This window comes from Nansenia antarctica (genome assembly GCF_963989245.1).
Source record: "Nansenia antarctica genome assembly, chromosome: 12".
NCBI classification, from domain to species: domain Eukaryota; kingdom Metazoa; phylum Chordata; class Actinopteri; order Argentiniformes; family Microstomatidae; genus Nansenia; species Nansenia antarctica.
Window position 1 is genome coordinate 7,854,707 of NC_137682.1, and position 14,688 is coordinate 7,869,394.

The 14,688-nt window shown below is 41.9% G+C and overlaps 1 protein-coding gene across 2 annotated transcripts in view; it reads right to left on the reverse strand.

The window, feature by feature from the left end:
• efr3a (EFR3 homolog A) overlaps positions 1-14,688 on the reverse strand; it is a gene marked incomplete at its 3' end in the record, with an annotated part of 55,236 nt that overhangs the window by 6,813 nt on the left and 33,735 nt on the right. Inside the window, exons 11-17 of one of the 2 annotated variants that reach the window (XM_080543418.1) lie at positions 11,953-12,125; positions 9,919-9,994; positions 7,005-7,166; positions 3,507-3,638; positions 3,185-3,252; positions 840-967; positions 598-648 (exon numbers count right to left, since the gene is read on the reverse strand). In XM_080543418.1, the coding sequence (XP_080399544.1) occupies positions 598-648; positions 840-967; positions 3,185-3,252; positions 3,507-3,638; positions 7,005-7,166; positions 9,919-9,994; positions 11,953-12,125 (790 nt within the window). The remainder of the gene's footprint in view (positions 1-597; positions 649-839; positions 968-3,184; positions 3,253-3,506; positions 3,639-7,004; positions 7,167-9,918; positions 9,995-11,952; positions 12,126-14,688) is intronic. The other variant, XM_080543419.1, reaches the window with a different exon arrangement.

Below are 14,688 nucleotides of genomic sequence, written 5' to 3' on the forward strand. Positions count from 1 at the left end.
CACATTTGTACTCACCATGATATACATCCAAATGCACCATGTTTACGCCATCCGGCACCATGATTACAAGATACACATGTCATACAGTGCGCACTTAAGGAATTAAATTAAAGACATAACCGGCTACCATAGCTTTTGAAAATAAACCCGTATCTACAAAGCTACTGCTTGGTTTCTAAGGATTAGATGTTTGGGGATGGGGCAGCAGGGTATGTGGACCCTTCCCCCCCCAACTTAAAGGGGTCATAGGTGGTCCTGTGAGCATCAGCACTCTGGTCCTATAGGATCCATGCAATAGGGTTCATCTACAGGTCAGTGATCTCCGGCTTTGGTTATGGGGACATCGTCAGTATTTAGTTTGACTTTGGTTTATTAACTTATTTGGGGTTTTAAAGGTCATAGAGGAGTTCTCACTTGAGACATTTTTTTTTTTTAAACCAAATGACTGCAGTTATCATGGGCTGAGCCACAATGGACACCAGCCATGCCAGCCATGCCCATAATACCATGGTTGGAGAGCAGTGACAGAGGCAACTGTGACATTATGTGGCTACAAACATCTGGGGCATTTAGCTTCCTCTACTTGGGGCTGATTACCTCTCGACGTCTGTTTGCACCTGTGCAGGATCTTCCCTACAGTGTATAGGACTGATTGAAAGAATAAAGAGCGGGGGTAGAACAGCAACAATAATTCACTAATGATCACATATTTTCAAGGTTAAATGAGGAAACTCTTACTGCTCCAGAAGGAAGAAAACAAAACAGAGCGATGAACACAGATCAGAGCATCCTAAATGCACACAAATGAAAGCTAACTGTCTTGGGCTAGCTGTGCTGACCTGTCACTTGGGGGACATAGGGAATGGAGAGACGCTCCGCATTGTATCCTGGGCCGGCCAGGCACTCCGCCAAGTCAGCAGTCTGGAAATACAGCGTCTTGTCCTCCTTCTCCAGGGAGCTGGGAAGCCTGGAGGAGATGGGGAGAGAAGAGCACAGGGCTGTTATTATTACCAACGATGAGTAAGCATTAGCGGTGTGCGTAGCGGTAATGTGAGTGCCTGACCACCCCAAAGCTCACCGGCATTTGAAACCACCCGCTCCATCATTTTCATCACACAAATCACACCTGGTTTTCTGATTATGAGTATGATCCTATTATGAGTATCAAGTTCTGGTTAATGCATACAATTATTGATACAACTATAACAAGATTGGCACAAGATCAGTATTTTTTACTGAAAATGAAGGGTGAAATCCCACTCTCCCATCTTATTTATTTTTTATTTTTTTGGAAGGATGTAAAAGAGGAAGTTGATAGGTGAGAGGATGACATGAGGAGACAGGATAGGGATATGATCAGCTGTAACAATTAGACCAATGCAGAAACAGATGGTCAATATTTGATGTATAGAGAATGGGCAATTAGTCAACTTGGAAACCCACCCCATGGGCATTTTTAGATTGTGGTGTGGTATGGTGCAGCAATGTCTAAATCAAACAATGTATAAACATAATAAAAGGGTGTTGATTCTGTCTTGTGCCAACCATAGAGAGATGATGAAAAATAACTGTGGGACAACGATAACTGGGACAATATCAAAACCAAATGTTGCACAGCAGAATGTGATACATATAACATCTCTTCGCCACCACGTCGGCGCAATGCCGCAATTGCAGTTAGAAAATTACATAAATCCACCGATGCAACGCTTGTAGAAAATACGACCGTCAGAGTTTTGTCGAGAGCTGGAGACGGCAAGAAATATGACAGAGACGGCCGCCTCATAATTCTCTATGCAGGAAAACCCCTGCTACTATTCAGCGGTAAACATTTGGTCTTTTCACACATTCGGCCGAATACCGAATGTGCTTTTTTTGCTATTATTCGGCCCAATACATTCGGTGGCCGAACCTTCGGTGCATCCCTAATTTAATTGCATTGAATGTTTGAACATTGAACATTTGTTAATCTCAGAGGACACTGTGGTTAAATTAAAAGTTTAATGAAACTAAATCGAGTGTCTTTTCAGCAGAAAAAGATGTCAAATGCCAGCGTGATCTGAGAATACAGTGAGTTTAATGTAATCAGATAACGTATCAACATTCATCGTTTGACAACCCCAGTTTCACTGGTTAAGCACAAGCAGGGGAGAGGCAACAAGCAGGGTTTAAGGAGTTTTATAGATCAAGAGTCAGATTATCATATTCCTCCTGATATTGCCTTTGGCTTCAAGCTATCGTGCTGTCAGCATCACACTTGGATGTTTTAAGATGAAAAGCTAATCTCAAAATCTTGACCCTGAAGGTGCTTTTAAAAGTGTATTTATTTGATGAATAATCTCTTTTTCCGATCATAAAGGTGTTGCTAAAGATCGAGAGTTGTTTGCGGGGGAAAATGACAGTACAGTACACATTTGGATCAGAGATAACCAGTGTAACTAGGGGGTTGCTAGGTTAGTTGCCCTAAAATCAAAACAAAATGTTCTCTGAAACAGAATGGTGTATCCAAAGTCCAAACAATGTTACAAAGCCACTCTCAAATGTAGTAATTTACCACCATCTGGACAAATGTCATAATAATCCATAATAACGTATAATATATTACGTAATAAACCTGTGAGAAAGCATCCGATTTCATCCGATTTCACTAAATGTGATTACAGAATCTGATCACTGAGCACACTTGAATGCAGTACTTTAACCGAGGCTCATAACAGATCTAGTAGGGCCGTGTTCATAAAGTGAATCAGAGTAGAGTGCTGATCTAGAATGTGTTTTGCCTTTTGGATGAATAATAATTAATGAATACTATTACATGGACAGACGGAAACCTGATTCTACATCAGCAATTCGAGTCTGATACACTTTTAGATTGGTTTATACTCAGTTCGGCGACTCTCCGTCGACACGAGTTGCAACAACATCATGAACATTCTATTGTTGGGCCACCTCCATTTTGGTCATTGTCGTTTGTGAAAAGTACAAAACATGACAGATCGGTGTATTGTGCCCTATACCGTCACCTAAAGACAACCTACAAACCTACTGACAATCACGCTGTAGTATAAAACCGAATGTTCATCTCAAACAACAGCTGTCACATTCTAACGATTGTTAAGGTGGTTATGCGAGCGAGTATAAAGCAGTCCTATGGGCCCTGGAGTCAGCGGGGAAGGACACTTACTGACACTTCTCTTTGAAGATGTGCTCAGGGAGGAGGTAAGGGGCCTCGAGGTTCCTCAGCTCAATCACCTAGAAGAGAGCAGAAATGGTAATGTGAAACAGAGAGAGAGCGAGAGGCAGAGTGAGCAAAAGAAGGGATAAAATAGATAGAGGAAGCTCAAGGGATAAAGACAGAGAGAGAGAGAGAGAGAGAGAGAGAGAGAGAGAGAGAGACAGAAAGCAAGAGAGAGCGAGAGTGCGGTAAAATGACAGGTAGAAATAATATATATGGGGGGAGATTTAACTTAATCCTGAAAATGGGCAGACAAAACAGGGGCCATTACCTTGTTGATGTGTTGACAGAAGGCCGGGTTGGCAATCATCTGACTGAGGAAGTTCAGGTAGGCTGTCACCAGAGCCATGATGCCACAGCGGATGAACATGGGCATATTCTCCTCATTGACCAGGGCCATGTCCTGGAACCAATCACAGACCGGGTTAATTAATTAATTAATTTGGCCATTTAGCAGACGCTTTTATCCAAAGCGACTTACAATTACGAATTACAGGGACATTCCCCCTGGAGTAACTGAGGGCTAAGTGCCTTACCCAAGGGCACACTAGTAGTGGTGTGGCTTCAGGCGGGATTTGAACTCACAACCTTCCGATCACAAGTCCAACTCACTATCCACTAGACCACCACTACCCCTTAACTCTGAATTTGTAGCTGGCTATTCATTTTCGGATTAGAATGGGAGCAGTGATCCAACTCTACTAAGCACGTTTCTGTATGTGCTTACTACCTATTTGTGTATCATACAACAACATTTAAATGTATTCAATTCAACACATTTAACAAAATCGGTCATATTGGTAACTCTTTAATATCATTTAATAACATTTATAAATGTTGGAATAATATTTCTTAATAGTGTGTTAATTATTTGTTATGGTTTATGAATGACTTACGTTATTATAAAGTGTTACCTCACATTCAAGGTCCATATTATGAAAAACTCACTATACATTTGCGTCTCTGATGACCGTACGAATACAGAAACTAAGAAATAACGCAATCCAGTCCGTTTTCTGTGCGCTGCGTATTTCAGAAAACAGGCGATTCAACAAATCATTCAGACTGGCTGCCCTCCTCTACGTAAGCTGGGGTCTCAGAATTATACCGCCCCCCCATCTGAGTATCTCCGCCAACGGCATTGAGTAGACATAACATGTATATTTTGTTTTTTTCTGAATTGTTGATATTCCAGGGGAGTGTTTGAATGTTTCATGTATTTACTGTATATGTGTCTATCGATGTAGCACTGCCCATTGCTATCTATTTAGTGCAGTTTGGTTTTGTGCAATTTGTTTCGTTTGTTCTGTTCTTACAAATAGGCAAGCTAGCTAGGTACAGTGTATTCAGACCACTTTTTCCACATTTTGTTGTGTTATAGACTCAATTTAAAATGGATTAAATTCAAATAATTTGCCATAAATTCACACACAATATCCTAGAATGACAAAGTAAAACCAACAAAGTACATTGAATAAAATTGAAATACAAGAAATATCCATTGTACGTACAGTAAGTATTCAGACCCTTTGCGATGACACTCTTAAATGTGCTAAAATGCAAAACATGTCATCAAGAAATTACTCAATAAGTTGAATTGAGTCCATCTTAATGCAAGAACAATAGTTCATGTAATTTAGGAATTCATATTTTAGTTTTTATAGGATCTCTGATTTGCATAGGAATCAATCACACACTGTGTAGATTAGGACACCCCCCCCCCGTGGCTCTTCTAGTGTTAAGCAGTCATTACCACCATTAGGAAGCTTGCATGTTGCATACTGCACCTTTGAGTAGGTGGAGTAATCCTAGATTTAAATCATTAAATACAGTAACATCTGTACATCAGCAATGGAAATGCGTCTGTCAACTTTTCTCCAACCCTTATTTTACCAGGCAAGTTGACTGAGAATATAATATGTTATTATTCTCATTTGCAGCAACGACCTGAGGAATAGTTGCAGGGGGAAGGAGAGGGAACCAAATGAGTCAACTAAAAGCAGAGGATGATTAGATGGCCATGATAATAATGACAGCCAGATTTGGAATTTAGCCAGGAACATTTACTCCATTAACACATCTACTCTGGCGATAAGTGCCATGGGATCTTTAACGACCTCCATTTAATGACTCTTCCGAAGGACGGCAACCTCTGCAAGGCATTGTGGTCCCGAGACCAGAGGGAAGAGTGCCACCTACTGTTCCTCCAACACCATCTCCAGCAACCTGTTTTGGTCCCCCATCTAAGGATTGACCAAGGCTTACCTTGCTTAGGCTTCCCAGACAAGCCAGGATTTCAAGGTTGTGTGGCAGATGGCTAGCTATGTGTGAGACACATACACACACACACACACACACACACACACACACACGCACACACACACACACACACACACACACACACACACACACACACACACACACACACAGCTGTTTGTTTTGTCTACCATGCTGAGACCTTATACATTTTAAATGTCAGAACACTGGAGACAGGAGAGACGCATGCACGCACGCACGCACGCACGCACACACGCACACACACGCACGCAGGCACGCACACACCTTGAATACTCTGCATTACTCTCTATCTCAGCTTGCTGGCACGAGCTTACATTAATTATTGATACTGTACATGAAGATGAATACACGTAATAAAATGTCACAGCATTCACTTCCTGTGTCATCTCTGGGTCACAGCCCAGACAATGATCTTTCTCACTGTATGAAAAACAATCAAATCATAACCTCTCCTCCGCATGACCTTTCACATGGCCAAAACCAATCTTCTCACAGTCCGCAAAGCCCTTTACCCGGATTAGGGTGTGTGTTTAGTAATCCTTGCAGGGTGGAGCAGTGCAGCTGGAGTGTGTGTGTGTGTGTGTGTGTGTGTGTGTGTGTGTGTGTGTGTGTGTGTGTGTGTGTGCGTGTGTGTGTGTGTGTGTGTGTGAGTGTGTGTGAGTGTGTGTGTGTGTGTGTGTGTGAGTGTGTGTGTGTGTGTGTGTGTGTGTGTGTGTGTGTGTGTGTGTGTGTGTGTGTGTGTGAGTGTGTGTGTGTGTGTGTGTGTGTGTGTGTGTGTGTGTGCGCGTGTGTGTGTGTGTGTGTGTGTGTGTGTGTGTGTGTGTGTGTGTGTGTGTGTGTGTGTGTGCGTGTGTGTGTGCGTGTGTGTGTGTGTGTGTGTGTGTGTGTGTGTGTGTGTGTGTGTGTGTGTGTGTGTGCGTGTGTTCACCTCTCCGGTCTCCAGTGCTCTGACATTTACAGTTGATAAGATCTCAGGATGGAAGACAAAAAACAAACAGCTGTTGTGAATGTGTTTATTATGTGTGTGTGTGTGTGTGTGTGTGTGTGTGTGTGTGTGTGTGTGTGTGTGTGTGTGTGTGTGTGTGTGTTGGTCGGCAATGTCTAATGACATGAGGGAGTGGTGTTCTCAAGGACAACCCCCTCAATAGTGACAACAGACATGGTAAATGACAGACCTGAACATTTGCTTTACCTCATGGTATGATAGCATGGATGGCATTTAGTTTAAAATATTGTTTACCTGGTACATAGATACTGTACACATCACACACTTTGCGCCCACATCGCAATTCGATGACGTTGCGTCACATATGGTAACAGCCGGGACAGAATTACTATTTTATTTTGTATGGTTTGTGTGCTATTAATCACTAGGAGTCACCAGTGGCTGCCATTAACTTGCAGTTGGCAATTTATTTTGAGACTATAGGTCAGTCATAGAATGTGTGTCCATGGGGAAAGGGTTGGTTACCTGCAGGGCAATAGCTAGCCGGATGAGGTCCACGACCACCTCCTCGTTAGCCAGCTCGATGGTGAGAAGGGCGAGGGCCGTGAAGAGCAGCTCAAAGTTCTTGTGGCCGTTGTCCTCCTCCTTACAACCCAGGTAGATGTGGCGGTACAGCTGCTGTCCATGCTGAGAGTGGAGGGAGAGACAGAGAGAAATGGAAAGATAAAGAGATAAAACAGCAATCCAGAAACGAATAAACAGACTAAAACCAGAATAAAAAAAGAGAGAGACGATTCTGGATCATACAAAGAAGAACGATGATGATAATCTTGTTTCAAATATTGTTAGGGTGTAAAAAAAAAAAAAAAAAAGCAATCACTACTATACATGTCATTTAACTCACTGTATCCAAGAGTTGTGTTTAAAACAATTCTTTCCTGCCAATAAAGCGTTTCTGAATTGAACAGAACAGAATATAATGATATATCTGAGGGGATCTATCCAGAAAGAAAGGGAGAATGAGCAATAACCATGCCTATCCAGCAGACAGAGATCCTTAGTATAAAGATAGTTGCCATGTGTAATTAATGGGACAGTGAAGCATGTTCTCTTCTTTTGCCTCTGCACTCCCAAAATTACTATGAGGTTAAAGTAGAGATTAAAACATTATATTTAATGGTATTTGTGTACATATTGTTTTCACCATTCAGAATTATATATATATATATATATATTTTGATACATGTACACATTATGTATCAAATGGGTCCAAATTAGGCATTCATGTTTAACATTAATTTTAGTTGATAATCCTTTGCAAGCAATAAATGCCTGTAGTCTGTGACCCATTGACCGCACCAGATGTTCGGTATCTTCTCTGGTGACACTCTGCTAAGGCTTGTACCGCAGCCATCTTCATTTGTTGTTCGTTTTGAGGACATCTGACCGTAACTCTCCTGTTCAGCAAATTAAATAGATTGACATCTGGAGATTGACTTCAGGTTACACCTTAAACTGCTCCTCCAGCCCCGCGGTGGCGCAGCGGTCTAAGCATCAGTCTCTGGTGCAAGCTGCCCACTGGGGACTGGGATCGAAACCCGGTCTCGCCAGACCCGGATACGGCCGGGGCCCACGGGGAGCAGCATATTGGACGGCCGCTCCCGAGGGTGGTATAGGCTATTTTCCGGATAAGGATCCGTCGCGCAACACCGCCCCCGTCTGGTGCCGGACAGTGTTGGGCTCGAGGGGCCGGGTAGCTAGTCTATCGGCTCTCTCATCTGGGCTGCCGGCCACGGGGTGCGCGTGCGGCTGATCCTACGCAATAGGCGACAGGGGATAATTGGACACTAGGTTGGGTATAATTGGATACTAAATTGGGTGAAAAAGGGATAAAATCAAAAATAAATGTATATAAAAAAACTGCTCCTCCTGAGACATCTACTACCCCCCAGCACTGCGTCTCCTGAGAGACCCGCTTTCCCCTTTACTGTGTCCCCTATGACTTCTACTGCCCCCACTCTGTTCTCCAGTGTCTATATATATATTATTTTTTTAAACTCCCAACTTTTAAGTCGGATCTGAGGTGAGAGCCAGCTTTTTGGTGTTAAATAATTAGCGCCAATTTGTGACTAGACATACTACTTTTTACATGCTTGGGGCATGCCGTGGTTGGCCAGAGAGCTCTCTGTCTTGACAAAACTAAACCGTCATTGAAGGAGAGGAAACATATCTTTGATGGCCCGTCAAGCCCTCAGGACTGTTCTGGCAGGTGATAGTCAACAGGTCATTGGTGAGAGGAGCTTTTGCAAAACAATCAATTGTTGCCGAACTCTCACAGGCAGGTCAGTCATATCTTTGTGCACACAATGCCCTTTAGTAAGGCCCTTAGCCCTCAGTTACTCCAGGGAGAATGCCCCTGTCATTTGTAATTTGTAATTCGCTTTGGATTAAAAGCGTCACAAATTTGATAATAATAAAAATGTAATTAAAAAATGCTGCCAGGCACCTCCATACTCCATACTGATACTGATACTGATACTCCATACGAAGCAGTGGAGAATGTCTGCAGTCTGAATACAGCCTGTGTTGGACAGGGGCGCTGTCCTTCCGGTAGCCGCGGCAAAGTCTATCTTTTTCTCCTGCTTGCACCACATTGGCCAGGGATACCTTGGCGGGTGGAGATAGCACAGGTTCTTTACACAAGACCTTGCACCTCACATTGCGCAGGGGACTTGATATCCCAATCGCAAGGCCAAATATTCCACCTTTGTGAGTTGATGGATCTCTGGGTTAGCCTGTGAGAGGTCCAACTTACACTCAGAGCGCATGTTGAAAATCAATGACACATCGCTAGTCAACGTACACAGCTTGTTTTGTGAGGCTGCCAACAATGTAAAGTAGTGTTTTAGTTCACTAGGTAGCAGTGGGGATTACTCATCGAATCCATTGTGTTGCTGCAGTATTTTGGCTTGACTAGCGAGTTTGTGTTGTGATTCTCAACAACGTTGAAACGTAGTTCCGTGTTTCAAAAGAAAAGTCTGAACATGCGGACATGCGGACACACTACTTTACATTGGTTGCCAACATGCGGACCAAATGATCAGACAGTGTCACAAATGTGGTCACATTAAGAAAAAAAAGAATGAAAAGGAAGACATTCATAGACTCTTCAGTCCTGTGACAGTCTGTAAGAAGACACCAATACCTTATTGAGGCATTCTAAGCAAGCATGTTCAGTATATATGCAAATGCTGCATAATGCAAATTAATATTTACACCAACTTGCATGAATTTGCACATATCATCAGATATACGTAACCATAGACAAACACATATAGAACTCTATTTAGACAGAGGCATGATTAAAAACACACGCATCATGCCCATCTGCTCATACTAACAAAAATGTGTAAAGACGAGTGATTAGAAGATGTTCTACCTTTTTCATGAATCCAACATCTTGCTTGGATATCTTCTCCCTCTTGATCTTCAAAGCCGCCACATTGGGAATGATCCTAAGTAAGGAACCAATCAAAATAGAAATACAGTGCCCTGCGTAAGTAATAGTACGGGGGAGGCAATTGTTCTTGGATTTGGATTCAAACAATTACTATGAGGTTAAAGTAGAGATTCTCAGCTTTTATTAGATGGTATTTGTACCATATACAGTACAGGCCAAACGTTTGGACACACCTTCTCATTCAATGCGTTTCCTTTATTTTCATGACTATTTGGTACATTGTAGATTCTCACTGAAGGCATCAAAACTATGAATGAACACATAGGAATTATGTATTTAACAATAAAGTGTGAAATAACTCTAAATATGTCTTATATTTTAGATTCCTCAAAGTAGCCACCCTTTGCTTTTTTGTTGTTAATAAAATATATAATAATACTATTAAATATAATATGTGTTAATAATAATATGTTATTATATATATATATATATATATTATTATTATATATTTTATTAACAACAACAATTTTTTGTTTTATTAACAACAAAAAAGCAAAGGGTGGCTACTTTGAGGAATCTAAAATCTAAGTTATTTCTGAGTTATTTCACACATCATTCCACAAGTGTTCATTCATAGTTTTGATGCCTTCAGTGAGAATCTACAATGTAAATAGTCATGAAAATAAAGGAAACACATTGAATGAGAAGGTGTGTCCAAACTTTTGGCCTGTACTGTATGTGTACAGTACATATTGGTTTCACCAATTAAGGAGTCATGTTTACTATTTTGTGGACAATCCTTTGTATGCAATAATCGAGTATGTTCTCTGGTGACGCTCTGCCAGGCCCGTACTGCAGACATCTTCAGTTGTTGTTTGTTTCGTGGTTTGCCTCAACATCTTATTATCAGGAAATGAAATGCTGTGGCTCAATTGGATTTAAATCATAAGTTTGACTTGGCCAGTCAAGAACTTTGCACTTTCTGTCCCTGAAAAACTATTTTTAAAACAAAAATTGTTTTACTGTATGACAAAGTGCCATCCAATGAATTTGGAGCCGTTTGCTTGCACTCGAGTAGACAACATGTTTCTGTACACTTCGGAATACATTCATCTGCTGACATCAGCGTCTACAATAATCAAATAAGACAAGTTAGCACGTTTTAGTGCCAGCTATACATGCCCAAACCATAACACCCCCTGCACCATGTTTCACATACAGTATGTACGTATGAGGTGGTATGACGTACAGTAAATTATGTGCCTTGCAATCTCTCTGGCCTGTGATAATACCAATATTATACCAATTGTCCACAATACAGACCTCTTTAGGCTTTTTAGGAACTTTTTTAAACAAACTCACCTGTGGTTTGGAACTTGTAGTGAAGCGTCTGTAGTTTGGCTAGTTATAATAATAGCAGCCTCAATAATGGCTTCTTTGCCATTCATTGACACCTCTTTGGTCCTCACATTGACAGACACCAATAACAAACTCCAAAGGCAAATCCAAATCCACATTGGCAGCTCTCTTATGCCTGCACACATTATGTGAAGGAACAGACCTGAGTTAAGGTAAACGCCTGTCAAGCCAATTGTCCCCTTATATTTGGGTACCCTAAAATAGGGTGACTATGCATACAAAGTGTAAGTGAATGGTAAAACCAATATGTACACACATACCATGAAATAAAAGCTGTTAAGTCCTCTACTTTAACCTTATAGTAAATTATAGTAAATATTTAAAATACAAACTTCTCAAATGTCGAGACAAAAGAAAAAAAGAAAACCATGTCCCATTACTTACGCGGGGGGGGGGGCATTGTAAATATCAATAAAATAGTATAACAGTATGAATCTAGTTTTGTAGAAAATGAAATTGACCATTACACACATTCAAACAGAAAGACTCACATCTGCAACCAAAACAAACATTAGACAATATCTGTGGGGACCCCTGATCCCCCTAGCCTGTCTGACACTGGGGTAGAGTGTTGGTGCGACACCCAGCTGTTACCTAATCCCCCGCAGCTTGGCACGGTTGTCGTGGCGATCGATGATGTTGTGCAGGATCTCGAGCACCAGCTGGCGGAGCTCGCTGTCCTCCATGAGGGAGATGGAGAAGAGGGGATCCAGGAAGGGCGGGGGCAGCGCGGCGGCCATGGTTTTGGACTTGAAGCCAGAGGTCACCTTTGGTAGAAGCACGGAGAGGTCAAGCTTTAGTCAAGTTCTCTATCTCTAGTATAGTCTCTGAGTTCGCCACCTTTTACGAACTGCACTGGCTTCGACCGGGGGAATTAACACACACCCAACCTCATCATGTTTCCGTGCTCCACCGTTAAGTTCATTCTTTCCTTATCTGCTTTACGCAGCCTCCTGATCAACTCATCCTTGCTCAGCATCGACAACTCCTTGTTGGAGTAAAATCGGTAAAATCGGAAATTGGTAAAATTGGTTAAAATCATCCCACTGCCCATCCAATACAATTTTGGCCATATTCTGTACTGGTTATGCGTTCCCAGTTTCAATGGTATCAGAATCAACAACCTGTGGCTTTTCCGCCTCCTCTACCCCCTGGTCCATATGATGTCAATCGGGGGCAAGAGGCTTGGTTTATGTTGGCATGGCCATTAAAGCATCTAAGCCATAGTTGTACAGTTATGAAATTATAAGTACAGTATTCTCCCACACTGTACTCATGATGTCATAACTGTACATGTCCTATACTAATATCCTATCACTATTGCAACTTGAGAATTGCTGACATGCGGCCCTTTTCACCAGACCGTGTGACATATTCTAAACTCTCAAATGATGTTGACAGGGCAAAAAGACGAAAGTATTCCCTACTAAGTCAACAGACACATTGAATTGTTTTTCACTCTGAAACACTGAAATTGACAGTTAGCAGTGTGAGATCTGATCCATAATATTTTAGACTTGCTCCTCCAGCATTCTATTGTTTGACCAAGGACCTAGGTTTCAAATGACAGTGTGTGAGCGGTATATGTTTTCCAATCTAGGAATGTGTGTTGTGGACAGACTTGCTGGCTCCCGCAAGCCATTTTCTTCGCCTTATCTGGATGGCCACTGAGGCAGAGGAGGTGGCAGATAGGGTGAAGGGGTCAGGTTGACCGATACATTACGACAGACAACTGTTGATAGAAAAGTACGGAGCCCCCCTGGGGTCACATGGTAGGATAAAATTATTCGATGTGTGAATCCGTTCCCTCGATTTAGTAAATCTGTTCCCTCGGTTTAGTAATTTGTTCCCTCGGTTTAGTAATTTGTTCCCTTGGTTTAGTAATTCGTTAGGGTTAGGGTCAGGCCCTACGAGCCAGAACGAGAGGGAACGGATGTTCTACCATGTGACCCCAGAGGGGCTCCGTAGAAAAGTCTACATAAACCGGCGAGAATGCTGAATTGTTTATATGCGTGTGCGGACTGCCAGGATCTGTGTATCTGTACTGAGCTGGACTTAATAAACAATATTTTCTGCAAAGGCCACGCATATCCATGTCGGGAGTCTGATTGAGGATTCGTCTGTATTTGTCTTTTCACGGTTCCAGCAATTTCCTTTCATTTGTCGGTACTGAACACAATGCAGAGTCAAAAATACATTTTTACAAACACCTTAAATCCAACAGCAGGCACCAAAAATGCATCAGACAATCATAGTGGCATGTTCACAGTAAACAGACTTTGAGCTCCACTGATGCATCGCTCATTCAATGACCACGGTGAGTGGGTGTTCATCTGTGCCCCTGCGGTGACAGGTAAAATGAGATATGATTATTAAATGTCTATCTTTAACCTAAGGCTGATACACACTTTTTCCAGAGCAAGCTTCCTGTCACGGCCTAGTGATCCCTCTGCTCCTGATTATTAGATGATGAAAGGAGAGGTGTTTGTGTGTGTGTGTGTGTGTTTGTGTGTGTGTGTGTGTGTGTGTTTGTGTGTGTGTGTGTGTGTGTGTGTTTGTGTGTGTGTGTGTGTGTGTGTGTGTTTGTGTGTGTGTGTGTGTGTGTGTGTGTGTGTGTTTGTGTGTGTGTGTGTGTGTGTGTGTGTGTGTGGGGGGGGGGGTTGATGACTGACTGACAGTCTTGTACTCTGGAGATAAAGTGTGTGAGTATGTACATACAGGCATTTCTAAAGCAGTCTGTATCATGTTTTACTGATGAAGACAGAGTATTAAGCAATATGCCAGATAGGGCTTTCACACACGCCAAGGAACCGTTCCGGTTCGCGTTCTGGAACCTCCGAACCTTGGTGCTGTCTGGCGAACCACGTGCTCTTACTAACCAGCTACTCTGATACTAGAATAGAAATGGCTTACGAAGTTCGCGTTCGCGTGTTAACACAGGCAGTTAACACTCTCATATAAAGTGTAATAAAGTGATCGAGACTCTGAATGTACGTTTTCTTAACATTGCCAGTTGAAAGTCTGCATCAGACCATCTCACAGCTGAAAATAATAATTAAAATGTTGACTACGGTATTTACGTTTTTTTAAATACAGATTTTCCAATTGTTTGACTGAATGAATGGAATGAATGAATGAATGGTCTTTATTGTCATTGATATAGTACAGGTACCAAACAACGAAATTTGGGAGGGGTGGCTCCCCTAGTGCTAGGAAAGAAAAAAAAGAAGAAGGGAAAGGAGCTGGTTTACATAAATAAAGGCTATGTACACTATCCACTATACTATACTGTACAGATAAAACACTGTGCTGTACTCTATGCTATGCTAT